At 43.5% G+C, this 27183-nt stretch overlaps 1 protein-coding gene across 2 annotated transcripts; it reads right to left on the reverse strand.

The window, feature by feature from the left end:
- Positions 1-838: 838 nt before the first annotated feature.
- Positions 839-27183, reverse strand: LOC103529886 (gamma-aminobutyric acid receptor subunit rho-1). 2 transcript variants are annotated; one of them, XM_008495391.2, is made up of 10 exons: positions 26877-27183; positions 13996-14049; positions 12546-12652; positions 11106-11173; positions 8407-8630; positions 5495-5577; positions 4188-4328; positions 3650-3802; positions 1973-2169; positions 839-1126 (listed from the first exon to the last, which is right to left on the reverse strand). In XM_008495391.2, exons 1-10 carry the CDS (start codon positions 26996-26998, stop codon positions 839-841), a joined length of 1437 nt encoding a protein of 478 aa, XP_008493613.1. In that variant the 5' UTR covers positions 26999-27183. The 2 variants fall into 2 exon arrangements, with proteins under 2 accessions (XP_008493613.1, XP_008493614.1); XM_008495392.2 differs by lacking the exon at positions 13996-14049.

Genomic DNA, 27183 nt, shown 5'->3' on the forward strand with positions numbered 1-27183 from the left:
CTTCCACTGACCCAAATGAGCAGATCCAAGGAGAGCTCCTGTGTTTCCCAGAGGATTTGGTTGGCATTGCAGAGAGTCCAGCTTTTGTTCACTCCTTAGTAAGTGTACATTGCAAGTCATATTTTCAAAAGGTACTCAGAACAGCTTGGAAAGATCTATCTGCTTTAAAATAAGATCAAGACAAATCACTAATCTGAAAGTATCCCTACATGGACCTGTCAGTGCAGTACTGCTAGGGCAGCATGCATTTAGCAGTGTAAGGGAGCTTTAGGCAGCAATAACCTTGCCAGAGTGTTTCCCAGTACTGGATATTTTGAGTTTGTAATGAGTGTTTCTGACCTCATCCTGCAAGCATGCAAGAATTGTTTGTATTTATTGGTATTGAGCATGATAAATCTGCTGAGCTGAGAGTACCATGAGCATGATCATGAGCATGAGAGTATCTGCTGAGCATGCTGTATGCATGCATTCGGGTACTTTGAGAATTAGGCTTTCAGGGGCACAAAATGGAAGATGCACCATATATAAGCAACTGGCAATTATAGTCACTTGTTAAAATAGTTTACAGTGGCCTGTGAGGCACAGTAAGGAACATAGCACAGCTTTAAATAAGTATAAAAATTTCGATTATATATCCTATATTTTGCTGAAACGTGAAACTTGTACAATTATTTATGCCACAGATCAATTGCATCTAAGAAAAAAAAAAAATCCCGAAAAAAAATAAATCCCATCTTCCTCTCAGTTTAAACATTTCTCAGTTTCCTTCCTGTTAGCCTATGGGATGGTGCTTTCATTTAACGCCACAATGCTCCATGCTTAGGGAAGTTATGTACATTTATGAAAAAATGGACCAGTATATCAAATTAAATAGGATGTATGCACCAGGGAATATTATTCTGGAGTACTTGTCGATGGCGTGCGTGTCGATCCGCATGCTGACGTATCTCTGGTTTTTCCTCCTGCCCGAGCCCCTCTCGGAGCCCAGAGCCAGCTGCACCATCATTCGGTCCTGTTTGTCTCCATTCTCAGGCATGAAGTGCCCCAGTTCATTCACATCCCCATCATTGTAGCTGCCATCCACCATCATGGGTCGAGGCTGAGGCAGGCTGCATGCACAGGGAAGCTGTGGACACAGGCAAGAGCAGGATGATTTTTGAGTTGTGTTCAGATAGACACAGATGTCCTTTTATCCCCTTGTAAAAGCACAGGAGGGGAGAAGCCTGGGGAATCCAGGCTGCTGGGGCACACAAAGCAGAATGAGAGGTTGGAGCTGGGCAGCAGGTTTTTGCTTCTCCATTTTCAGCTCTCCAAGAGAAGAGCAGTCAGGGAGGGGGTGGGACTGTCTGTGGGAAAGTTCTTTCGGCTTAAGCAAGGCTAAAGGTGTAAATAAAGGTTGGACCTGTACTGTGAAGCTGCAAAAATCAGAGAATAGGACAGAGGGAATCCACAAGGAGGAATGTATCAAGCTTGACCCACTTGAAAAGAAGAATTTAGGCTGAAATTTTTGGTGACTATAATCTGTTGTAACAAAGGTAGGAGAGGGAAATTTGGATTGCTGTGTTTCAGTTTAGACTGCACCTGGAGAAAAGTGGAGAAAATCTGCCACATTATCTGAAAACCAACGCACAATCACCATTTTGGTGCTCTTTACTGGCCTAGATCTTCAGCAGTTAAGAAAACAAAACCAAAAACTAAAGATAAAAATTTTAATCCCTATCTCATTTATACAGGCAATGCAGGGGCCTGAGTGCCCTCAGCCTCTGAAGATAGAGCAGTGAGCCTGGTTGTGGGTTGTCTAGCAAATCTTTATAACCAGAATGCCTCCCTACTGGTGTCTTTTTGCACACACTGGGTTCTCCCCAGGCAACTGAGAGAAGCACAGTGTAGTTGCAAACTTCTGAACCTTTCCAGACAGGTGTCACACCTTTTCCCAGGGCCATAAAGCTGCATTGGAAATAGAAAACCTCACCTTGTCCCGGAGTTTCCTCTCCTTCCTCTCTTGCACTGTAGTCAGGTAATTCACGGCTGCATATTCCAGCACTGAGAGGAAGACAAACACAAAACTGACCCACAGGTAAATGTCCACTGCTTTGATGTAGGAAACACGGGGCATGGAGGCGTTCACCCCAGTGATGATCGTGGACATGGTCAGCACAGTGGTGATCCCTGGGAATATGACAGAGAACACAAGTCACTTTCAAACCAGACTCTTCATCACCAACTGTTGTTGCAATTTTCTGACATCTGACTTTACCTTGCAGTGTTGTTTTTCACACCTGGGAGATGGCTTTTGCTGCCTGAGGAGGGCCCAACCAGCCCTGATTTCTAAAGGGTTTTCTTGAAGGGTTTTCTTGTTGTTTTTTCAGTGAAAATATCTCTAGTTCTGGTCTCAGGCTGTGGAGACCTGTTTTCTCCCTGCACCACCAGCACTCAACCCCATGGCCAGGCAGCCACACTTTGACCCAGTGCTGGCTGCACTCCATCTCCAGACTCAAAACAGTCCCTGGAAGGGGTGCACAAGTAGCTCATTTTCCAGTTCCCCAACCTCACAGCACAGGCAAAAATGAAACCTGTCTGCTACTGTGTCTGCTTCCACCAAGTTCCCCAAGTTTCCCTGTGGCAAGATCAGGTACTAAAGGACTCCACAGGGAAATGCTGCCCCACATCACACTGTGGGTGAGCAGAGTGAGCACATCAGCCTCTGTAGTTTGGAGTCACCTTAGATCTGAGGAGGCTCTCTGTGATGCTCTTACTCCAGGGGCTAGTCATGTCACATTCATGATCCCTTTGAAAGCTGAAATGATGGATATAAGCATAAAAGGAGTGAATTCACAGGATTATCTTGATGGTTAAAAAGCACTGCTAAAGGCAGTGCCTCCATCTCCCAAAAAGCCGTGGCCCAAACCCTTATGTTCCTTTTAATGGTGTCTCAAGGTGTTGGACAAACAGCCCCATTGCCATCTCTATTATGCCTGTATATATCCTCTCCACTGAGGAATATAATTTTAACAATAAAGTCCTGAGGTGTGCTGCCTGGAATAAGTAAAGGCAAGCTTGGATTCCAAGTCTGCAAAAAATAAACACTTTGCTAAGGGCAAAGCATCAGCTTTAGAAGAATTTTTATGTCCATGGCATAGTTCTGCTCCCATGGTGACTCCTCTGGCATATGGCATCATCTGTCTGAAGGATGCTGCAGAAGGGGAAGCTGAATTCTTCACTCACTGTAAACTCATTTAACAAGTGGAACCGCACAGCTCAACTGACTATTACCTCCACCCTCCCACCTCAAGCAAAACTCAATAATTTTGTCAGGTATGCTAATACTGACTTTCGTCTTTTTTGATAACTGAATGGTACAGCTACTTTGGCTCTTTCTGTGCCCTGTCTCTTTTAGGATCCCTAAAAGCAGAGTGGGATGTTTGCTCTCTGATTTGCACCACATGCAACTAGCACTTGTGCAAGCAGGGAAGGTAATTCACTTGACAAAGGCAGATGGAAAGTTGGTACCAAAGCCAGTCCCCTGCATGAGGGCCAGATGTCTGGCACAGCTGATTTCCATGCCAGAAGGCAATGCTGGGGCAGTGCATGGCACAGAGGATTTTGTGTTGAAGGCAACTGCCTCTTGAGCCTGCTGGATTGTTTTTACCTAAAGGGACTCTGGCAGGAACTGCTCGGCGATCTATCCAGAAAGACACCCAGGACAGCATGACCATGAGGGTGGCAGGAAAGTAGGTTTGGAGCAAGAAGAAGAAGATGTGACGACGTAAAGTGAAGTTTATGTAGAGGCGATTGTACCACCCTGTATGATGGAAAGAAAAGGAGAAGTCACACCAACATTGAACTACTTTCCATTGCAGTTTACAGAAAAGACTCTTTACCTGAACCAGCTACCAAAGTCAGTGTGTCTTTCAGGACCACATCTTCTAAACAAAATATATAACCTGTGCACCCAGAGAGTTTAACTCACTCTGGGGCTTGGTGTGATCATGAGGAGGGGCTACCTTTCAAGATGGCATCAAGATGAAAGTCTGTGTCAGGGACAGCAGCCTCTACATGGAAGAGTGGCAGTTCTAATGGGCCACAGGGACACCTCCTAAAGAACAATCTTCCATGGCCAAGGTCTAGAGGGACAGTTTGCAGCCCTTCTTTCCCCATCTGACTCTGACAGTCACTCCAGTACCCACCTGTGCTGCTGTAAAAGGCGAGCTTGGTGGTGGTGTGAAACTCTTGGATCAGGAACTGGGAGAGTGATATCCTCTCATCTGTTTTTAGGGATTCATTCCCATTCTTCCAGTAGAGCATGAGGTCATCTTCAGTGTAGGCATCTAGGGGAGCAGAACAAACCTCAGTGTAGTGCATTGCATCAGCTGCCATTGTACCCACAGCCAAGGGTGGGCCCACACACCTTCCAGGCCACCCTGTGAGGTGAAAATGCTCAATGCCACCACCTGGCTGAGAGCCACAGGGATGAGGGGTATGACTTGTGGCAAGGAGTGGACTAGCTCATTGTCACAGCCCTCAGGCCTAATGCCTGGTGCATTTTGTAAACTTTTGTTTCTTTAATCAAAACCTCACACATGTGTCAGATAGCCTACCATATCAGAACTTGGAAAAGTGCCCCTTTTAATTGTCCTGCAATCAGAAGCAAAGGAAAGGAGACTTAGGGGAGAAGAAACTGCTTGGGGTAATGGGAAGAACAGGCTGAGGCAGTGGGAAGAAAAATTCTTGGGTAAAATTTCTGGCTGTGATGCACACATGAACGTCTAGTGGACTTGGGTTTTTTAATACATGTGGAAATACAGTAATATTAATCCTTTCAGATAAGGTTTAGTAAAAACTATTCCCAGAGAAGGAGAAAAAAATCACACATAGATACATTAAAATGGAATTAACATTATAATTCCTTATTGCAATCTTAGGAAGGAGAAGGAAAAAAACCCTAAAAACCTAAAAGTTTAAAATGTCTCTGTATGAAATCCAGCCAACCTGTGTGTCTCTCATACTTGGGACAAGGAAGCTACAAGTGGGTCTAAACTAGGTTTATCTTACACATATATAAGAATTTTAAGAGGAAGTTGATTCATGTCACTGCCCCATCGTGGTTTCCACCCCATGGTTGAGCAGATGGTGCATGTGAAGGGCATAGGATCATTTATTTATGCATTTGAGGGCACCTGGGCAAGGAGGTGCTGCTGAGGACTCCCAACCTGCAGGCAAGCAGCTCAGGTCCTCTGGTGATCAGGTGGCAGTGGGGCAGCCCGTCTTTTGGGGACACCAGGAAATCAGCACTCACAGCTGGTGTTTAAAACCATCACATTGTTGCAAACATCAGCTACTTCTAGTGAAAAAATATGGGCTCTTTTCTTAGAGTACAAGTCTGCTGACTTTGGTTAGAGCTCCCATGAGTGTAGGGCAGTTTCACTATCGGTATTATTTTTATTGATAGAATGAAACAAGCCCTTGGCTCCCCCAATGCCTCTGCTTTACTTACAGCTTTCAATCTCCAGAGAACAGGTCTGTGTGTCCAGGGGAAAGCGACTAAAATCCATGTTGCACATTGCTGTTACTGTAACTCTAGGAATAATAAAGACCACCCCGTTAGAAACTTGTCTTCTTATGTGACTGAAAAATAGTAAGGCTGCAAGTTTCAGTTTTTATTAAGTAGTTATCTGGACAGTAACAACTGAAAATAGGTATCTTGCATTCAGCTAAAGCCATTCCACTTAAGTTAAAGCCATTTCTTCTTTTCAGCAAACTAGGGTGCAAAAAGATGACTGGAAAGTTGGGCCACTATAAATTCCTACTAGATGACCAAAATAATGCAGAAGGTGGGAATGAGCAGCAAAGGCACATTTCCATCTTTGACAATCAGCAAACCTCTCTCTGCAGAGATCTGTTTTTTCTACAAGTGCTTTGTACAATAAAATAATTTGTAGTCATGAAAGCCATCCTAGTACCACCAGGGGTACAGGTAATTTCTGGTGATCACACCTGGGTACCAGCTACCAGAGGGCACGGGCAATGCTTCAAGTTTGGGCTGGAGCTGGTGTGCAACAGAGACCACTGAAATGCTCTGCTTTTCAATAGAAAGTCCTGGTTTTGCTATTGTCCAATTATTTCTCTTCTAATAGAAAAACTGTGTTTGCACTAGGAGCATCCATAATGCTTGATGCAACTGGCTTGAGCTCTAGGGAAGTAAATTAAAATGGAAGTATAAATCATAATGGGGAAAGAACTAATGAACTGTAGCAGGGCTGATGGTAGACAGATGTCTGGCACACAATCATAAAATCACCATGCAGTCCCCCATGTTAGTAGTCCTTCAGCATGTGCAGGTTCCTGCTGATGTTTCTTTCCTATCTGGATTTACGCTTTGAATGAAAATTTTTGGTTCAGATTGTGTGCCAGCGAGGTCTACAGTGGTTTCCAAGACAAGAGAAGACAAATCCTGGGGAAGAATCTTAAAATGCTAGACACTAAAGAAAAATATCTACAGGCAAAGGCACTCAGCAAAGGCAGACAGTAATGACTAGTTTGCTTTTGGGGGGACATCAGCACTCATCCTTTGCCAGCGCTCACAAAACACTCCAGCCTGCAGTTGCTACTAAATAAAATATTCAGACTTTGTTGACGTGCTATTCAAAATGTTCACCACCTTTTTGTACAGGACAATATTGTTTAAGTACAAGACTCAGCAGCAGGATCTGAGTAGTCTGATATTATTCTCTCCTCATTTTCTTTAGACAGCCATAAGCGCTTGCAACACAGATGACTGGGATTATGCAGCTGAAGAGCACATAGTCACGCATGCTACTGCTGAACATTATGTCATTTTATTGTCCTTTTTTATTGTGTAAGGGCTTGAGAAAACTTTGAAAAGGCCTAAGAAACACCTGAACTTCATCTAACATGCTGAGTGAAGAAAAAGCTTTCAGACCAAGAAGGTAGAAATGGTTCAGGCTGTGAATTTCAATGAACAGTAAGAACAAAAATAGCTGAGAACATGAAAATTCTTGTCAAATTGAAACCCCGGGGGGAATCAACAGGTTTTTTCCTTGCATTTCTTTCACAAAGTTATAAAAAAACCTCAGCAGGCTGAGAAGCTGATCTCCTCACCCTGTGGCAGACTCAGCTCTGCCTCTACCACTCCTAAAGTCACTATCTCACATGCCCTCAAAGACCTCCACAGACTTCCCAAGCAATGTTTTTTGCCACCTTATCATTACTTATATCTATGCATCTTGCTGATCCTGTCCTCCTAACAGTCATTTTTTTTCTTTTTGCCCTTCAGAATACATTATTTATCATCTGATGCTTTGTTTATTTATGACGTATTTTGCTATTTTGTTGCTGTGGAGGTAATTTCAGCATTCAGGTATCATACAGTAATTTCTTTTCCTATAGGTTTTTATGGGTCATTTGGCAATACTTGTTTTCTAACAGCCACAGACAGACAAGAAAAACAGAAGCACCAATACTAGCTTCTTTTGGAGACTGACAGATGTTTCTTACTCAGCATCTCCAGTTATGGAAGCATTACTTATTAGAATGAAATTAAATCTTGGGTTAATAATGTCGAGAGTCAGGCCAGCAATGCTCCTCTCAGAGCTAATCAACCATCTGGAAAATAAAGGGAAAAGCCAGGGTTTGGATCACCTCTCAGACTAGAGGGTAAAACAAACTTTACCCAAATATCCCTTTCAAGGATCTTTCAGGCATTTCACATTTGGTTTGCTCTACCCATACATGTGAGTTACCAGGAGCTCTGAAGCTTGTCACTTCAGATATTTCATCTATTTTGTTGCTTATCAGAAAGCTAAACTTGTACTCAGTATCATTTATGCTTTGTCACAGTTACCTATAAGGATATAAATTACACATTTAGCTACTCCCAGAGATTTTGTTGTATAGTGAAGCAGGTAACTAAAGCTGCTCTGTACTTCTGTTTATTTTCAGCCATTGCCTTTTTCCTTAGGTTGTGCCTGGCTTCTTCAGCTGTGCCCCATGAGGATCAAACCCCGGGGGTCCCTGGAGAGCTGCGCTGAGGGCATGTTGTGTCTGGACACAGCTTCCTGACAGCAGGACCAGGGACAAACTATGCATGAAAGGTGAAGGGACACTGGTGAAACCAGCAATGTGGGCATAGAAATTGAGTTCCTGCAATAGGTGCTTAATGCACAGGGACTCAGGTGGCAGTGGGTAGTCAGCACATTCCTTCTTTTTCATGTTTTTTTGTTTGGTTTGGGTTTGGGTTGGGGTTTTTGTTTTTGTTTTTGTTTTGTTTTTTTTCTTGTCTTTTTTCATTTTTAACATGAAGTCATGCAAAAGCACAACACTGGAATCAATTAAACCACTTTGTTTCTCACTCCACTAATAGCTCACACGGAGCAAATGAAGCTTTACCTGAGGCTGTAAAGTACCTTCCCATCTGGCTGGACCCGCAGCATGACGTTGTCTGTGGTGGTGTCGTGGATGAAAGAGCGCTTGGAGTGAACAAAGAACATGTCAGGAACCCAGATCTTCTTCACCAGCCTGCCATCAAAGGTCATGCTTTGGTTGTTGGTGCTAGGGAAGGACAGCCTTTCATCTTTCCAGTAATGCCTCAGATAAAGTGTCATGGTGAAGTCCTGCAACGAACAGGCTTATGTCACAACTTAGGCTTTACCAGCATCAGGAGATATTTCTTCTCTCTGAGACAAACCACGAGCTGGAAAGCCCCATTCCTGAAGGCTCACCCACTCCCTGAGCTGCAGAGGATGCTACCAGCTGCAGCATCTTTATTCCTTAGGTCAGACCGACTCTTTGGGTTCAGAAATCCGAAGCCAACCAGGTGGCAAATCCACCTCTGAAATACAAATGATGCATTTTGGTGTCTGTGAGCTACTCCACGGACTAAAAAGGCAGACAAGCTGAGGCAGCAGTAGGTGGAAGGTTCTGCCAACCACTCCATCCCCCAACCACACGTTACTGTAGTTTTGGAGCCAACAGCAAAGCAGCACTTACTGCTTGCTCTGCCCCTCATGCACCCTCAGATAATTTCAGGGTCAGTGGTCCATAATAGATATTTATACATTTTTCAGTTAATTAGACAACAGAATCTGATTTTTTGCATCTCAATGAAGTTTTACAATGTTCTCTATTCTTTTACCACTTTCTTGAAACTAGTCAGAAAGTAAGAGAAAAAAAAGGAAAGACTGATATCTCCAAGTCCTCAAGCTTAAATTCAGTAGAGAGTGAATATCTCTGTCAGGGTTGTCTCTTCATTTAGAACGCAAGCAGTGATCATGCAAAGGACCCTGGCCTTTAGTATAAAGCTACAGGAGTTAAAAAGAATTTATTCTGACAATATAAAATCTTCTCAGTGATCATTTTGCAAACAGCCAAAATTGCTCCTGAGTGGGTTTTTCACTCAAGGCTTTTCCATGTTGTTAGGTGCTGCAGCACAATGCTGCATGAGGAGCAGGGAAAGTCATTCAAAATCTTAAAGCTTTCTTAGAAAGTAAGTGGGTTTGTTGTGTTTTTTTTTTTACTTTAAAATTCTCAGCAATATGTTATTTCCCTTTTCTTTCAAGTCCCAAAGCTTTTCAGGTGCTCTCTGAATACATTCACAAGTTTTTTACTCAACCAGAACAGCTGGGACCATCCCAAGAGAGGTGAAAGCTCCATGCCTGGCAGTCAGGGCCATGAGCACTGGAGACAGAGGGACAACTGGAGGGCTCCCTGGGGCTGAGGACAATATGCAGGTGAATGTGCCCCAGGATTGCAACCCTGCTCCAGCCTGTAAGTAGCCTGTTGGCTGCAGATATCCCTGCTCCAAAGCCAAAACAGCTGCAGCCAGAGGAGGATGCTGTGCAATCAGGGTGGCTGTGGAATGCCAGCTGTGCTGCCACACAGACAGGTTCCTGACTTACACATGGGAGGTCAGGTGCAGGTTTTTTAACCCTGTGGCTCTTAATTAGGAGCACAGGGAAGTTGTACCTTTCTGTGAAAGCTTCAGAGCTGTTTGCTTCTTTCAACAGAGCAAAACATTTTTTTTAAATACTCTGTGTTAGGGTGGGATTTTTTTTCCTCTTTCAAAGTAGAAGCTGAGGTGCTGAGAGACTCTGTGGATGCTGTAACAGCAGACATCTGACAAGATCTGGGTTTTGAAAGGGTGAATAAAGTTGGTGTACATCTTGCAAAGTACATGCAGGGCCTTCTCCTGTTCCCCTTGTGAGCTCCTGCTCTCATGCACAGGATGTTGTTTACGTGTCATGTATCCATAGAAAAACTTCCTATGGAAAATCTGCCACAGAAATCATACCTTGCTTTCAGCAATGTTTTGTGATGAAGACAGCCCCTCCAGCAAAAATTATCGAGACCAAAATCTGCACCACTTTGAGACAGCATTTGGACCCTGTCTGTTTTCATGTTACTAATTGTATGTCAGGAAAAGAAGGACAAGAGACTCAGTAAGGAGTTTAGCCTGTGCAAAGCACCAGCATGTGTCCTGCATGCCCTGGGGTGCTACAACAACTAATGCACCAAAGCCATATTTTGGAGAAACTTCTCTCTCTTGAGTTCATTCAGGCTGCCCTGTTGGAAGCAAGAATTACCATGCTAGACTGGTATTGGTTTCAGAATGGATCCATGGCTTCTGTTTGGAAGCTAGCTGCCCCCTGACCACCCCAGAACACAACCAAAGTGGGACTGTCTGCTGTATATCAAAGAACCTTAAAACTAACACATTAATTTGTCTCCTAAGAGTTTGTAAACATGTTATCACTTCTTTAGAAAATGTAAAAACCCAAATCCTTTGGGGCAGTCTTGGCAGTGTTGTAACATTTTGTTCTAGAGAAGAGAAAATACCAGATTTTTTCCTTATGCTTGAAGGGAGATGAAATGGTAGCATGAAGTCAACAGGAGTAATTTTTGGAAGCTTCAGGTCAAACCCAAGTCTGCCTCCCAGAGGCTGTGGAGTCTCCTTCCTTGGAGGTATTCAAACCCTACAGATATAAACCCTGTGTCTGCCAGCCAGCTCTGGCTGACCCTGTTCTCAGCAGGAGTTTGGGCTAAATGCTCTCCAGAGGTTCCATCTGCCCTTAGCCCTTCTCTACTCTTACCATGTCCACCTCAGAAATGCTGTCCAGACTTTCAACTTGGACATCCACCCCAACAGGAATTGCAGGGCCTAGGGTGAAACAAAAAGTTGAGAAGATGTAAATCTGATGAGACAAATTAATCTTCTGGCTTTCATAACTTAGAGATAAAAATAGATGGTCTGAAACAGAAACAACAGTAAACCAATTTAAAAACTGAACTATTGGAATTCATAACAAAAAAACCCCTCCTGATAACAATCAAAATCAGCAATGAGACAACTAACCTATTATTGGCTTTCTCTTTTTATTGTGTCATCCTACACGTCCTTTCAAAATTTAAAAGGCCTTTAGTGCTTGGGACCAGGGCTCACCAGGTGGGTGCCCGACAGAGCAGTGACTTATATGGCAGAAGTGGCAGAGCTAAGGGGCTTGAGGGTTACTCTGGATTTTTCCTTTGCTGCTTTTGCTCCCCTCTTGGGCTAACAGCAGCACCAAGCTCCTTGTGTTTGGCTTTCACATCATTCAGTGGCTGGCCATGGAAAAGAGAGGGTTATGGAAGGGGATGCATTACAAGACACAGGTGTGTGCTACTGAGCTTGGGGCTCCCAAGAGGAAGGGCTGGGCTGTCACATCACAAAATAGGGATTCTGATTTATTTTTTTTTTTTTCCTTTCTTTTCCTACAGGCTTTGGCTAGCCTTTCACATACCTCTGGCAATTACAGTACAGGAGATCTGTTAAGATAAATAGTGCTCACATTAGCAGACTTCTGTGAAACTGAAACCTTTTAAAATTAATTGAATATGTGGGTATTTGGCATATTGAGCATTTAGCAATAAAATCTTCTTCCATCAGAGTATATAATGGTATCCTGGATTTGAATGACCATCTGTCAGCCAGAAAGAGTAGATAAATTACAACATTCTCTAATCCGGTGGGCTGAAAGAAAATGTGTTCTCCTTCATCCATTTCCCTGAAAGCTTCGGTTGCTCTAGCATACAGCTACAAAACTGTGAGCAAATGTTAAAACTACTGCAGTCAAAATCTTTTCTTTTGGGTTATAAGACCATGTCAGCACATATAGTATGTGATTTCATTAGGTACACGCATGGCCATTAGTAAGATGAAATCTCAGAATTTCCCCTCCATCTGTGAATAAACACAAGGTGTATTTGCATATTTTTATCAGAAGAAAGTGTCACTGAATATCAAGAATATTATGTATCCAGTAATCACATTTCCATGCCAAAGCCTGAGATACATTTTTTCTGCCAAGGAAGGAGGCTATTTCACTGCACACAAATTTTCCTGAATGTATCATGAATACACAACACAAAATAACAAAAATCAGAGACAGAAAAGGCTCTGCTTGTTAGCATGCTTGTTGTCCTGAACTACATGTTACAGTATAAAGAAGCAACAGTGTAAAACAGGAGCAGCAACGAATGTGAACATTTCATACCTCCAAAACCTGGTCTCATGCTGAAGTCATGGTCATCTATTCGTAGCAGCTGCTCTGACTTTGTTAGGGGAGATTTGGTGATGTCAGGGCTTCGTTTTAGGATTGGGCTATCAAGGAAGAGAGAAGCAAAGCTATGAGCCCTGGGCAGTGCCTGTGAGTACCTTCACTCCAGTACCCCTTAGACCATAACCATTAAAATATAATTCATGCACACATCTTAGGCACCTGTGATAGTTTTGGCACTTAGAAAACATCTGTTTAGTGACTTTTTTACTCTGTGAAATTATCTTTGCTCATGGCACAGTTTGGAGGCAACCAATAAAAAGTGTGGGCTGTGGGAATAATGTGAGTGGGCAAGTGGGGAAATGGAGACGAGGGGGAGGCATTTCTGACATTGAGTCATGACAGAGCCTGAAGCCAGGAATTAGGGAAACAATATCTGAAATAAGCTGCTGGCTGTTGCCCAGGAACAAAATGGAGGCAGGCTGGGAACCAGGCCAGGAGACAGTCCATCCTCTAACCTGGGATAAAATCATTAGCTCCTGCCCCAGATTTCTAACAAGGATAAAAAGGAGCATTAAAGACCTGGGACTTTACTGAGCATTAAAGAGCCTGGGAGGGTCATTCCAGAAGCTGTTGGAGTTGCATAAAATTCTGGGCAGAGGATGCTTTGCGTCTCCTCCACATCCAAGGTGCAAAATGCTGCTCAGCACCCCCGTGTAGGAGAAGTTTTGCTGCCCTCAGAGCCAACTGCATGGCAGCCATTGGGGCAGCAGGAGGGCTCAAAAACAGGAAGAAAGCCTTTGCTGGTTCTTGGTTTGAGAAAAGCTGGCATGCTCAGAGAAGCACTTGTCTGACTATACACAAGACAAGTCAGAAATAGATCAGTGGAAAACGGGACACCAAAGGATCTTTTACAGGGAATATATTCCTGATGTAAAGCTCCAAAATAAGACTGCTTAGCTGTGGTGCCAGACCCCATCTTTGGACCTACAAGAAAACTGCTAAGGGACTTTTTAGGGTGTCAGATAGTGATAGGACATGGAGGAATGGATTCAAATGAGAAGAGGGCAGATTTAGATTGGATGTTAGGAAGGAGTTCTTCACCATGAGGGTAGTGAGGCACTGGAACATGTTGCCCAGAGAGGTGATGGAAGCCCCATCCCTAGAAGTTTTTAAGGCCAGGCTGGACAGGGCTCTGAGTAACCTGACCCAGTGGGAGGTGTCCCTGCCCATGGCAGTGGGGCTGGAACTGGATGACCTTAGAGGTCCCTTCCAACCCTGAAAATCCTATGATCTCCATGAGGATGCTGGGCAATGTGCCTTCCCCTGGGACTTACTGGGTCTCACAACTCCTTCTTGAATACCTCTGAGCTGCTTACATGGTGTCCCCTTCCCTTTCCACAGCCTCAGCCCACGCAGGGGATCTGGTACCGGGGGTTTTTCCTACCTGCCTTGCTTGTGTGCGTCTCCGTGGGCCTCCCGCCTCTGCCGCTGGGGCTGGCTGCAGGGATGAGAGGAAAAGGGAGAGCTGAGATGGGTGGCCATGAGGATGAGGCAGGTGAGGACATCGGCAGAGAAGTGCGGCGGCAAGTGCCAGATCCCCACAGCGTTGCCTTCTGTCACACACGCCAAATGGATCTTACCTTTTTCTCTTTTTTTAAACCCTTTTATTGAAGGCCGGTGGTGTGGAGGGTGAGAGTGTCAGGGGCTTGCGACTGGGACAAGGCAAAAGGTGGTAAGACCCTACAGTGGCCTTCCAGTACCTGAAGGGGGCTACAAGAAAGCTGGGGAGGGACTTTTTATAAGGGTGTGTAATGGGTAGTGGCTTTAAACAGGAAGAGAGTAGGTTTAGGTTAAACATTAGGAAGAAATTCTTCACTATGGGGGTGGTGAGACACTGGAACAGGCTGCTTAGGGAGGCTGTGTGTGCCCCATCCCTGAAAGTCTTCCAGGCTGGGATGGATGGGGCTGTGAGCAGCCTGTTCTGGTGTGAGGTGTCCCTGCCTGTGCAGGGGGGATGGAACAAGATGATCTTTAAAGTCCCTTCATACCTAAGCCATTTTGTGATTTTTTTTATTTTTTGAAAGCCACTGGTTTTGACTGGGTGGCATAGAACCCAGGAGAGTGGCTCACTTCCCTCCTCCAGCATCCATGGCCAGTGCCACCAAAGGCTCTGGAGGGATGGTGCCATGTTGTAGAGGACAAGGGGGGCTGCCAGCCTGTGGGGAGCAGAGACATTGAACCTATTCACCACAGGCAGCTGTGTATTTGCATGTGAAGAACAAATTTGCAAAGTCGTCACGGAGGGGGAAAAAAAATAAACTGTCAAAATGTTTTTTTCTATTTTCATAGTCTCCCAGATGGCTGTGAAGAAAGTTCCTCCCAGGTGTCTGGCCAATATTTTATTGCTAAAGGAGAGAATATTTCTTTTGGCAATGTAAGTGCTAGCCTGAGTAAAAGTAACGTTTTTAACACTTAGCAGTTCTAACTCATCATTAGTTAAAAGTTTAAAGAATAGCTTCTCTCTGTACTTAAATCTAATCAGTTCTACTAATGAGATTTTTTCACCCATTAACATACATTTCAAATTCCACTGTAGAGTTATAGAGGCAAAGCTCCTTTTGCAAGGAGGAACATCTCTACCTGAGCATTATCCCCCCTTTGGTGAGTGGTGGCCAAACCCCAAACCTTGCAGGGTGATATTTTCCTGGACTGGGTACTCTCAGAAAATTGATAGCATTGGAGGTATTATCATTTTTCTGCTGCCATGGAGAAGCAAACAACCTCTGCATCACCAGACTAAGATTGGGCATACTGAGCTGTATCTCACCCTGAAGCAAAGGGTTTGCCACGTAGGATTGTATATTTTTCAGGATCTGCTCTGTGCTTCCCAGAGGAAGTCTGGGAATAAACCCCTAGGCAGACCACTGCTTCGGGGAGCCTTGGGCCACACAGCACCACTGATATCTCAAGGAGCAGCTTCTTTGGCACTGGAGGTTTCACAGCAAAATTGACTTGCAAATACAAATAGCAGTTTCTGGAGTCTTCTGCCTTGTTGATTTGCCCTTGGATGCTGCTGATGCATCTTGCTGCTGCTCGCTTCTGATCTGCTGGCCATCAGGAAGTAATTTCACGTATTTTGGGGATAAGCAGATTCTGATGATGAGCTGACCTACTTACATGACTTCAAAGTGCCCTAGTAAACTCTTGGCTGTTCAGGAATAATGCTGGAATTCAAAGAGGGAGGAAATATGACATGTTCTTGCAATTTCTAATTTTCATTTCTCTTTGTAGAACTTCATGTTGGTCCTGGCCCTATGTTGCTTGTCAAAGGAACCTTCAAGGCATGGCTATCAAGGACTCATAGCCAAATCCTCCCTGTCCTCTGCACCCAGCAACCCCAGGTGGTTCCTCTTATTTCTTCCAGGTGATTCTCCACTGTTTCTAAACTAAGCTTATTTCCTTACCAGAAAACACTGGAAAATGTCCCCCATGCTCCAGTCATGGCAGAGGATCATGTTGAGGTCATCTTTGCTTTGGCTCCTTCACATTTTTGATTTTCCCATTCCCCTCATCACAGGTCTGAAGTTACCGAAACTCCCTCTCTCTCCTGAATTCTGCTGTGGCAACAAATAATTTTTACCTGTTTCCATTCATTCTTCAGTCACTGCAACTTGAAGCCCCATTTCTGTCTACTTGATAAATAGCTTTTCCGGTCCAGTTCCTGGAGAGTGCTCTGCTGGGTAAGTAATTAGTGGTGGCTCCTTCACAGGACCCCATTAGCCTACCTGTTTGGGCAGTGAATCAATGGCAAGCTGCTGTGACTTCCCCTCACATATCTGCTGTCCCTGAGAGTCTGCAGACAGCCACACTCAGGAGATTTGGCCCAGATGTTCACAGATTCCTCAGTGCAACTGTTTACCACAAGGACCCCACAGTGTGACAATATTACTCCTGCTCTTGTTTGCTTCCTAGAATAACCTTTAAAACTAACCCATAACTCCTGAGGCAAAATATACCAAATAATGAACAAAAAAAATTCAGCAAAAAAAGATTTTGCTCACTACTGCTGCAGACACAAGGCAAAAAGCAATCCCTCTTTTGTAAAAAAAACGCCCTAGGTTCACTGTGGCACTTATAGTCCCTCTAACACAGAAAAAGAAGTTGCACTGTTAGTGATAATCGTATCTGATTTTCAGAGGAAACAGTCCAAGCGTGACATCTGAAGGTCCCAGGAGACACTTCCAAATGCCCAGCTTTACAGCATTTGTGCCAAAGGGATGTCAGGTCCACACTTGCAGTGTGTACTGGGAAACCCACAGTATTTTTCATCTTTGAAATAAGAGCTTTTGGAAGCAACCAAACTAAATGTGACAGAAGTCATACCCATCTTAGTGTTTTAGTTTGTAATTACTTATGCAGGTTACATTTCCTACCTATGCATCATATTCTTTTTTTTCTCAACAGGAGGTAATATACCTGTAATAGGCATTCACAAATCAGTTTCTTCAGGAAAAAGCAAAATCTGATGTATTTTCCTTGAACAAAAAAATGAAAGTAAGTTGCTGAAGTAATAGAGTCAGATTCACATAATCTTTCCTGGGTCTAAGAGGTGACATTTTTGAGGAACAGTACTGGTGGGTTCAGCAGACTGGGCTAACTAAAGTTAGTATTATCAGATTTCATTAAATTCTGGGACAGTCTGTTCTCTATATCCCTTATGATATTCTTAGGTCTGCAAAGAGGATAGCAGATCAGGGAAGAGATGTCAGAACAGATCTTGTCTCAGGAAATACTGTTGAGACGTGGCTGTGGCATAATCTCTGTCCCTTCAGTTACTTGCCTCTTCAGCAACATTTTGGCTGGGGGCTGTGGCTGCAGCTGACCCCAAACCTCCTTCCCCGAGTGGAGGTGTCTGCTGCCCCAGGAAGCCTGGGAAGGCTGGGGCAGAGACACCTGGGTTCCACGTTTCCTCTCTGCTTACTTCATACCTGGGTGGATGCCTCTACCTCTTCTACAAGGCAGAGACTGTGGACTTTCTCCCCGTCTCCCTCTGAAACCATCATGTGCTTGATTTTGTCAGACACAAGCTCTGCAGCTCACACTGTGCTGCTGTGCTGCCCATCCACAGCCTCTCCTACCACTGACACAAGGAAGAAGAGTGTATGGTGCTCACTCAGCCAGTCTTCAGTAGGACTTTTAATTGGACAGTAATGCAAGAGATGAAAACTCCCTCATCCCTGTCGGATGAGCCCATGGCAGGCAGCTATGGGCTCCCTGTCCCTCAGTGGACACTAGTAGGCAGCTCATGCTGTTCCTCACATTCTGCACCAACTATGCTGCACAGCCCTCTTGCCATGCTGGGCAGGGGAATGGCAGCAGCCGCGTTCTCCTTAGTCTGACTCTAAAATTATGGCTGAGCAAGGCCCTGACAAAACCTTGCAGGAGGCAGAAGAAGCAGGAGAGTGCAGCGGAGGCAGCTCAGTGCCCTGCAGGGGACAAAGCCTTGGCAAAGAGGACATGGGAATGGTGAAGGTGTAGTGGTGTAGTGGTACTACTAAAGAGCTGTGAGAAGTGTACAGGTCTTACTAAAGGCTTGTGTGTAAATATTTGACTAGGAGTTGTTTCTCCCTCTGTCTTATGACCGGTTAGTGACGTGGGTTCGTACCATCAGCATCATTTTAAAGATAGAGGTAGGTGGGGGGAGCTGAGCTAGGGAAAAGAAAGTTAGAGAGTCAAGAAATTGCTGGGAATTATATGAACAAACATAGAGAATGTTTCTGCAGAGAAAAGATGAGGCAGAGGCAAATAGAGCTTGAATCTTCAACAGAGCCTGTGTGTGAGGTGAAACTGAAAAGAGGCTGTATAGACAGAGATGGGGAGGGAGGGCAAACACTGAGTAAGGCCAGAGAGGAAGATAAAAGAAGGACCAGAAAGGAAACATCAGGCTCAAATGGTGCTTCATCATGATGTGGGATGACTCCTGAAGCACAGACATACTGGACAGTCCTGCATAAGCAAGGGTATTCCCTCACTGCAGTGTGATCTTGCCTGGCATGAGTCTTGCTGGGCTAAAGAGCCTCCCCAGCAGAATCCCAAAGGGAGGAAAGAGGTATGGGGCAGAAGGTTCACAGATAGTCCCCCCTTAATATGCCTTTGTCTGGCAAATGAATTGGGAAGATGCTGGTGCACCAGGTTTGTCTGGGTGAAGATGGTGAGGTAGTCCAGAGCCCAGAGAAGTGCTTTGTGTGAGAAGGAAAACTGAGGTAGTTAAATGGGGAAAAAAACCACCCAGCATCTGAAGGAGAAGAGAGCACACTTGCAATGGGAGGAAACTGCTCTAAACCAGAAACATCCACTGCAGGAAACACAATCCACTGTGTAACATAATAATTCCCAGGGATAATGTGGCATAGAAACACACTGATTTGGACTCAAACTGGTAGAATTTCAAAGCTGTGAGCTGTAAACAAACCACTAAAACTTGAGGAAAATTAATCAAGGAATTTATCTTGGTATTTTGCAGTTGCTTATAATTATGGTGGGCCATGTGTCGTTATGAACAGTAACTTTAAAGATAGTGAAGAAAGGTGGCCCATTGCTTTTATAGGTGGTTAAATCAATGAGAAGAAATGGGAAGGAGTGCTGTTTTCAATGTTCATGTCACAAAGTCTGAGAAACAATCTTCTGCTATGTTATTTTTTAATAATATGGAAAATTCAATGGGAAATGCATTTAAAATCAGAAAATATATAGAATATAGATCAGTCTCAGAATGCAAAGTATACAGAGGCAGGAGACAATATGAATCCATTAAGCTTTGCACTTCTTTTGTTCTTTGCCTGGACATAAACACTGACAGAGGAAATTAAACGAAGCAAACCTACACTTAGCTGATAATTCACAGAACTGAAATACCACTTGAGGTCTTGGCACTGTACCTGAGTTTGCAAAAATGAAAGTGCCCTTGCGTGGCAGAAACTGCACCCAGTGGGTATGTGTTTGTTGGGTTTTGTGTTAGATAGGTTGAAAGGAAGGGTTGGAGGGACCAGAAAGAGTGTGACTGAGGCCCATCCTGCCAGCTGAAGCAGGCACAATGCCAGGGCTCAGCTAAATGAAAAAAAAAGAAATGGATGAAAGGCAAGGGAGCAATGCAGAACATGCTGAAAGGCTTCATGTCTGCTCCAGTCTTCGAAGAAAATTTGACTTGTAATCAGATGTCAGCATAGTGCATGGAGATCAGGGAAGGGCATGTTAAGAAATATTTAGGTAAATTGGAGGTATTTATGTCAACAGAGGCTAATGGCACTCTCCTGGGAGCACTGGGATTACCAGCTCTTACTATGTCTGAGTCTTAGGAAGATATCTGAGAGGACTCCTCATATCTGAGTGATACCTCTGAGAGAAGGTGAGAGGGTGAACATGAAACCTGGATTTAAGCAGGGGACAGAAGAAGGATGTTGGAGTTTTGATGTTCTGAAAGAAACTGGGACAAACTCATGATCCATTTGCCTGCGTCCTCAGGGATAATGAGATTTGTGAAGATCACTCAAAGTGAATCTTTGCCATAATTGACGTCAAACCAGTCTAATGTTCTTTCTGACAGTGTAACTGGCCATCTTAGTGTGAGCAGGAGAAGTAGATTTGAATGAAGTTTTTAATATTTCATTACTCAGCTAAGGAAATGCGGTTGAGATGAAACTGACTTTGAGCATGGGTGAAATATCATGGTTAGAGTCTCTGTTATTACATTACAGTCAAGAGACATTAAATGGCATCTCAGAGATTTCATCATAGAACGTGGTTATATTTTCAATAATAATGCAGCTGACAGAACTATAAAACTCATGCACAACAGCATGCTTTAAAGAGAAATGGACAATCTGGAGTCTAGGGTAAGAATTCAAAGCAGCCTCAACATGTTGGCTCAATAGTCTGATATCATTAAGATGGATTTCAGTAAAAGAGAATACAAAGAACTGCGTGGAGTACAGAAAAATAATTGTATAAATGCAGAATGTGGAATAACTAGCTAATTACAAATACTAGCCTTAGTTCATTATTTACAACAAGGAAAGCACTCTATCTTTATAAGGCCAGTCAAAACATCCACAGCTAGGGAATTTGTTTGCATGTCCAGTGCCCAGAGTTGGAAAAAACAGAGCAGAGGAAGAGAAGAAAAAGAGCTCAGAGGTGAAGAAGGCTTCAAGCCAGCCTGACCAAGGCTCTCCAGGTGGGGAGACAACAACTGATACAGTGCAGTGATATAAAATCAGCTGTGGTGTGGTGAAAGTGAACAGGAATTTGTCATTCCAGACTTTTCCCAACACATAACAAGAAGAAATTTGAAAGGAAGTATGTAAACACAGCATGTCATCACACTGTGAAATTCACTCTCACTGAAATTGCAAGTGTGAAAACACAGGTGAGTTTGGAAGCTAAATGGGCAGTTTATAGAAGACAGACCAGAGGGAGCATTTCCCATGTGAATCCAATCCTCTAATCAGGAAACCAAATCATGTACTCAGAGGGAGGAAACAGGAGATGGGTGTGTGAACAGATATAGCTACAAAAGTACCAGTGGAGACAATGTTCTGCCATGAGTCCACTGAATAAAGATAGTAAGCTACGTGAAAAGTAGACCCAAAATAAGTTCTAGAGAGGGTGAAAGAAGGATGGTGATAATGATAAAAGTAGAAAATACAATTTTCAAGGCCTTACCATTTGTATGCAATGATAAGCAGAAAGAGGACGCTTTTGGCTAGGTTGTGAGAAAAAAAACACAAGATTTCCAAGGAAAGGTGTTGTGCAGGATTGAAGTTACTTGAAAGAACAACAGAGATGGAAAGGAAAAATGAGAGAATAGCAAAGCAACAATAAAAACAATAAAGTATAACAAGGTAAAGAAAATGAAGACTGTTGGACAGAAGAAAAGGACAGGCAGCAGCAACAGCTGCCAGAGGAGAGGAGGAAGTCACAGGCTAATACAGAGTTCAAAGTGACTGGAGAAAATCTGGCAGAGCTGTGTTACCCAGGAAATGGCTGTGCCTAGGGTCAAACAAATGAGGCAGCTGAAGGAGAGGGAAGAGAAACTCTGGGATGAAAAAGTGACAGAGCAAGATAGAGAAGAGGAGAAACTTTGAATGAGGGGAAGAATAGGAGTGAAGGCAATGGAGGTGAAAGGAGGAAAGAGGAAGGCAAGTTACCACCAGGGGAGATGGAGATGCTCCATTTGCATGTGTATATGGTGTCAAGGCACAATGCAAACTGCTGATATTAAAAAGCAGTGTCTTGGGAGCTGTGGGTGCCCAGAGCTCCACTGGATCTTGCTCCCTGTTGATCATGTGCTCCTACAGGCAATGCTTTCAAGGGGTGTTCTATGGGCTTATCATGCCCTCTGAAAGTCTGATCTGCAGGTAGTTTGTGTGAGTGAGACTTTTTCATGCAAATAAATGCTTTCAGGATCAGTCCTGAAGACACAAAAGCAAAACTCTAGGGCAAGAGAACAGCTTAATGTTACTGGAGGGTAAAGGAAGAAATCTGTTAGGGATTCATTTATAAGGTCAGAGACAGCATTTGGAGGGTAAGAAGATAGGAACTGCCCTGCTTGTAGCAAGCAGCCCCAGTGAGGGTACCAGGACAGCCATGGGTGATTTACAGAGTGCAGAGAGCTCATACACAACATGACCAGGGTATGAAGGAGCTGACAACACAGACATCCAAACTCAACAAAAGCAAGGGAAGGTAAATGTAGTGTTGCAAATGTGCAGTACAATTCTGAGTCTTTGAAAAAGGACCAGGAAAGTACCACGGCCATAATTACACAGGGTGGCTTTCATGACTTAAGAGGAGTGTCACTACTTGTAATAACATCTGAAAATGTGGTCAAGATCTCTGGCAATGGAAGAGACCAGGTAGTAACAAGCCCAGGTTTACTGTAGATGATGTCATTTATCTGCTATTAAAGATGGTTCTTACTGACAGAAACATGGACAGGGAGCTCCACAGGAGTAGAAAATGGGTTGCTATTTGGAGACCTCAGTGAGGTAAAATGATGATAACACAGCCAGGAAGGTGGTAGGGACACGATTGAAAACACGAAATGGGTCTTAGCTAAGATTAAAAAAACATCATCTGCAAATCTTGTATAGCAAAACACCTTCAGCAGAGTTGTCTGTCTGAAAGGTGGTTATGATGCTGTCCAGGGAGATTTTAGTGTTAAAAGAGACTTTTTTCCCCCCTCAGCAGTTATCTCTGGCAGAACAACCTGGGCTCAGCTCCAGGCCAGTTCTTTTCCTACTGCTCATCCTCTCTAGCAGATTTTGCAAGTCTAATTAGCAACACAGGCGTTGGCCCTTTTGTTGGCATAAGAGGGTTGTGACTTGTAGTGTTCTTTGTACTCTTCTAGTGACCCCCATGCAGCTTGGTGGCTTTCCAGGAGGCTGAGCAGTTGGGAAAGCAGCAGACAGCCCTGCTGCCAGTGCTCCGGATCTCAGCTCCTTCCTGAAAGAGTTTTGATACCGTGGATTTAGCAGGAGTAAAAAGCTTTGCAAACCCTACAGGATTTGCACATGGTTGACTGCAAACTGCAAACAGGTCTGCAAGGTGAGAAAGGTTTTATTTTTTATATTGCTGCTCTTTGAAGTGAAATGCCTTTGAGGTGATTTGTCCTGGAGATTAGCAAAAATAAGTAGTAGAGCCTTTGACTGGCACACAGACATTTTTTATGGTGAATTATAATATTGGAGGGCTTTGTACTAAGTCCCATAAAATAAAGCTATCTGTTTTCCTACTTTCATTGTGACTATATGCATACTTTGACCTACACTTCTTGGCCATTTTCTCATCACAATCTGTACTGTGTCCCAAAGCCTCCTCAGCTCTATTTCAGGCATTATTTGGGACCTTTAGCAAAATTCCTCTAATGCAAACCCAGTCCTCAAGAGACTGTGGTGCATGCATGTGGTTCATATCTCATGGATAAAAGCAGGCCTGCCTGCTCACCCTTCCTTAAAGTTGTTCTATCTCATGGTAGAATGGCTACCTTGGTAGAATGGCTATCCCTCACCATATCAGGATTGCCAAGGCTGTGGATTTGGATAGGTGAGAGAACAAGCCCTGGAACTGAAAATGGCTGAGTAAATGGGGAGTTTTTGTTTGAACGCTGAGTTCAGAGCAAGCAAATCTGTCTGGTAGAAGCTGGCATTTGCAGAGTGGCACCACCTGAAGAATCAAGCTAAAAGCCTGCGTATTTCCTTCGTCAGCTGCACCATGAGAATCAGGAGCAAGGGTGGACAGGCCTGTCAGGGACAGCAGGATGCTGGCAGCACACCCATGGTGGCAGGGGCTCTGAGGCAGGTGCCTGCACTGCCTGCCAGCACCGGTGACTGGCACTGAGCCCTGGCAGTGGGGCAAGCAGATGGTCTTGTGCCCCTAAAAGAGGCTTCTGGAGGCTAGAAAGGCCACGAATGCAAATCAAGCCACCCTGAGCATCTTGTGGTGCTGTGGAACCAGCCTTTTCCACTTCAAATAGATTTTCCCCATCAAATTCTAGTGAGGCATGTGGGTCTCTTCAGGAAACAAAGGTGGCAGTGAAGAGATTTATGGAGCAAGAGATGGCAGTGCCTGAAGAAGAGTGTAACAAAGTCAACTGCTACAACTTTTTCTGTTTAATGGATATATAGGCCTGAGTCTGAGTCTTGAATGGAGGGAAAAAAAGCCAATAACAAAATGTTCAGGAGCAATCTTCACTGCAAACTTTTTCCTGGTGTTATATAGCATGCCTCCTTGCTCTGTTTTGCTTCCAGGATCTAATTCTGTGATTAAAAAAGGCCTTGAGTTTGACTGAAATGCAAAGGAACCATGTCCACTTCAAAACTTCCTCATCCTCTTAATGTATAGGGAACTATATGTGAGCACAAAGAGGACTGGCTGTCCACCTAAGGCAGGGTGTCCTGCCATACAGAGGTGCCCAGTCATGTTGGGCAAACTTGATCTCCCACTGCTGGACTGCAATGGAGACCACAACCACAGTCCCAGGAGGTCAAAGGAAGTAACTCTGTACACCACCCAGGTGAGGACTGTGCAAACACTGCACCCAGTCCTGATGCCAATCCTCAAAGAGCACTGAGGGGGCAGAGGAAAACAAGGAAATGACTGAGTCAAGGTTTAGGAAACATCCTACACTAAGAAATGCAAGCTTACACTTTTTAATAAATTGAAGAGGAGATGAAGAGGGGGCTTGATCCATTTAGATGGAGAAGCTAGCACAGAATAGGAGAAAATAATCGGAGAGATGAAGTTAAAAGCTACTTGCAATCCTATTCTGTTAATCTGAAATTGTAGGTAATTATCAGAAATTAGAGGGCTGGCATACAATTTATATAGAAGGCTTTTTTGCTTGAGCTGAGGAGGAAATCAGGTGCATGACCATGATTGTCCTTTTTGACCTTTCAAATTATAAGGCTGTTAAAACCATTGGTCTCTCATGGCCTATCCCATCACAGGTGAAAATGAGCACTGTTCTGAGCCTGTGGACAAAGCCTGTGACCATGCACCAGAACTGGTCCTCCCTCCCCATCAGCCCTCTTTAGCATCACCACTGATCTGTTGAGGCAGAAGTAGGCCAGAAGGAACTTCCCAGGACAGTGTGGGTGTCCTGGAAGATCAGTGGTCCCAGCTTCTCAAAACCACAAATACTTTGGGGCTTTTTGATGTGCTTGTCCTAGCCCAACTACACCGTATGGACAAAGCACAGGTGAAGATACAATTCCTAAGCAAACTGAATTTTAATATATTCTAACATTCTCTTTTCTGTTGTCATTTGTTATGGTGTCACTTGATTGCACTGACACTGTTAAGCATTTGGTGCAGCAGGAATTTTCACTGAGCATGGCTGTGCCCCTGCATTCCTCTCTGCTGGATGCTTTTCAGCTCAAATGGTGGTACCTTGCTTCTCAGCCCTTTATTTTGCTACAGGCAGCACATCACCTCTGCTGCCACTGTCATGAAGCTTCAATAAATAAATAAAACCAAAAATAAATAAATAAGAGGTCTTATGGCTGTCCTGAAATCATGCTGCCTCTAGAAATGCATCCCCTGGGGGGCTGACCATGAACAGATCCCCTGAATCCATTTTGCCAGCTATACCCCCACAAAGGTGGTGTCACTACTAAAGCCATTCCCTATGCATAAGATGGTTCTTGGACCCCCCCAGGTGCCAACCAGGACACTGGAATTACTCTGTAATGTAGCCCTGACTAGCTACAAGGAAAACCAAAAAGTCTCCGTGTTTCCTGTGAGTCTATAGTTCTTCCCTTCCACCTTTCATCCATTTTTTTCTGAAGGCTAACTGGTTTCAAATCTGCATGGCTGTGACATCCCTGCATTTCCATTCCTGTACACTTTACAGAATTGATGCTGATACAGAGACATGACAGAACAGGAAGAGTGAATATAGATAACAAAAAATGACAGAAGTTCAGTCTGTCACAAGCAGAAATATGCAACATTTGAACAGCAATCTAAACATATCAGCTATATCCTTCAAAAAACCTGAAGGACTTTTTGCTCCAGATTTACCTTGTTATATGCCTGACTATAAAAATCCTTATACAAAGTTCCAGATATTCCCCAAATATAAGTAATCAGAACTCAGTTGTAGCAAAAAACCTTTCCTCAGCTCAAAACCTCGTAAAATCACTGTCTACAAGATAGTGGGAGAAAAATGCCATATAGCCTTTTTGAGAGAAAGAGGCAGAAGGAGAAAATCATGCTATATTTAAAATAATTTTTAATATCTTAATTCCATATACTGAATATTCTTTCTGCTTCCTCTGATAACTGACCACAGCCTTGAAGTTTGCAGAGAGAATTCTATTTTTTCCCTCTCAAAAGGTCTATAAGACAACTGGGTTGGAATACTGAAATAAATTCTGAATATTTTCATTTAATATCTCATGTCAATCTTATCTTTGGTGAATGCAACAGTGCTCATAGACCGAAATTTCCACTCAACTTTCATGTAAATACTCTACCACCTTTTAACCACAATAAACTTAAGCAAATTATTCTCTTTTTTTGTACAATTTCAAAGCATGAGATACCTCACAATTTTAATTATTTTTTATCTAAGGGAGAAATTATTTTCACTATAGATCATACATTAAAACTTATTCATTGTTAAAAACAGCAACAGAAATATGACTGAGAGATCACAATCTGCAAATGCAAAATCTGATCATCTGTTAATCATTCACCTAAAACATTACATTTGTCCAAAATGTAGATATTTGAATGTAAAAATGAAAAAAAAAGAGAGAGACTCACCTGCCTTTTTTGTATACCTCATATATTTCTTTTCCTTGTCGGTGGGCTCTGCATTCAGTGGATAAAACCCATCCCCACAACAGCAGGAAGATGCTAAAATGCATTTTATGGACAGTCAACATGTTACCTGAAGGTTCTGTATCCAGAAATAGTCCATACAAGAAGAATAAGACCAAAATGTAGATCGTGTTCCTCCTTTTAAGACATTATCGGTCTGATCGTTATTGGAAGGATGTTTACTCATACAAAAAATCATCTTGCAGTATTTAATCTGGACAGTGGGGAAAGCAATTTCCACTAAACCTAT

The sequence above is a fragment of the Calypte anna genome, chromosome 3, assembly GCF_003957555.1.
Source record: "Calypte anna isolate BGI_N300 chromosome 3, bCalAnn1_v1.p, whole genome shotgun sequence".
Classification (NCBI taxonomy): Eukaryota; Metazoa; Chordata; class Aves; order Apodiformes; family Trochilidae; genus Calypte; species Calypte anna.

Excerpts from the sequence above, each read along its gene's own strand:
- LOC103529886 (XM_008495391.2), bottom strand. The coding sequence starts at position 26,998 with ATGTTGACTGTCCATAAAATGCATTTTAGCATCTTCCTGCTGTTGTGG. Across the intron at positions 4,329-5,494 it reads TTCTCTGGAGATTGAAAGCT|ATGCCTACACTGAAGATGAC; the intron begins GTAAGTAAAGCA and ends CTGCTCCCCTAG. Across the intron at positions 2,170-3,649 it reads TCCTGCCAGAGTCCCTTTAG|GGATCACCACTGTGCTGACC; the intron begins GTAAAAACAATC and ends TCATATTCCCAG.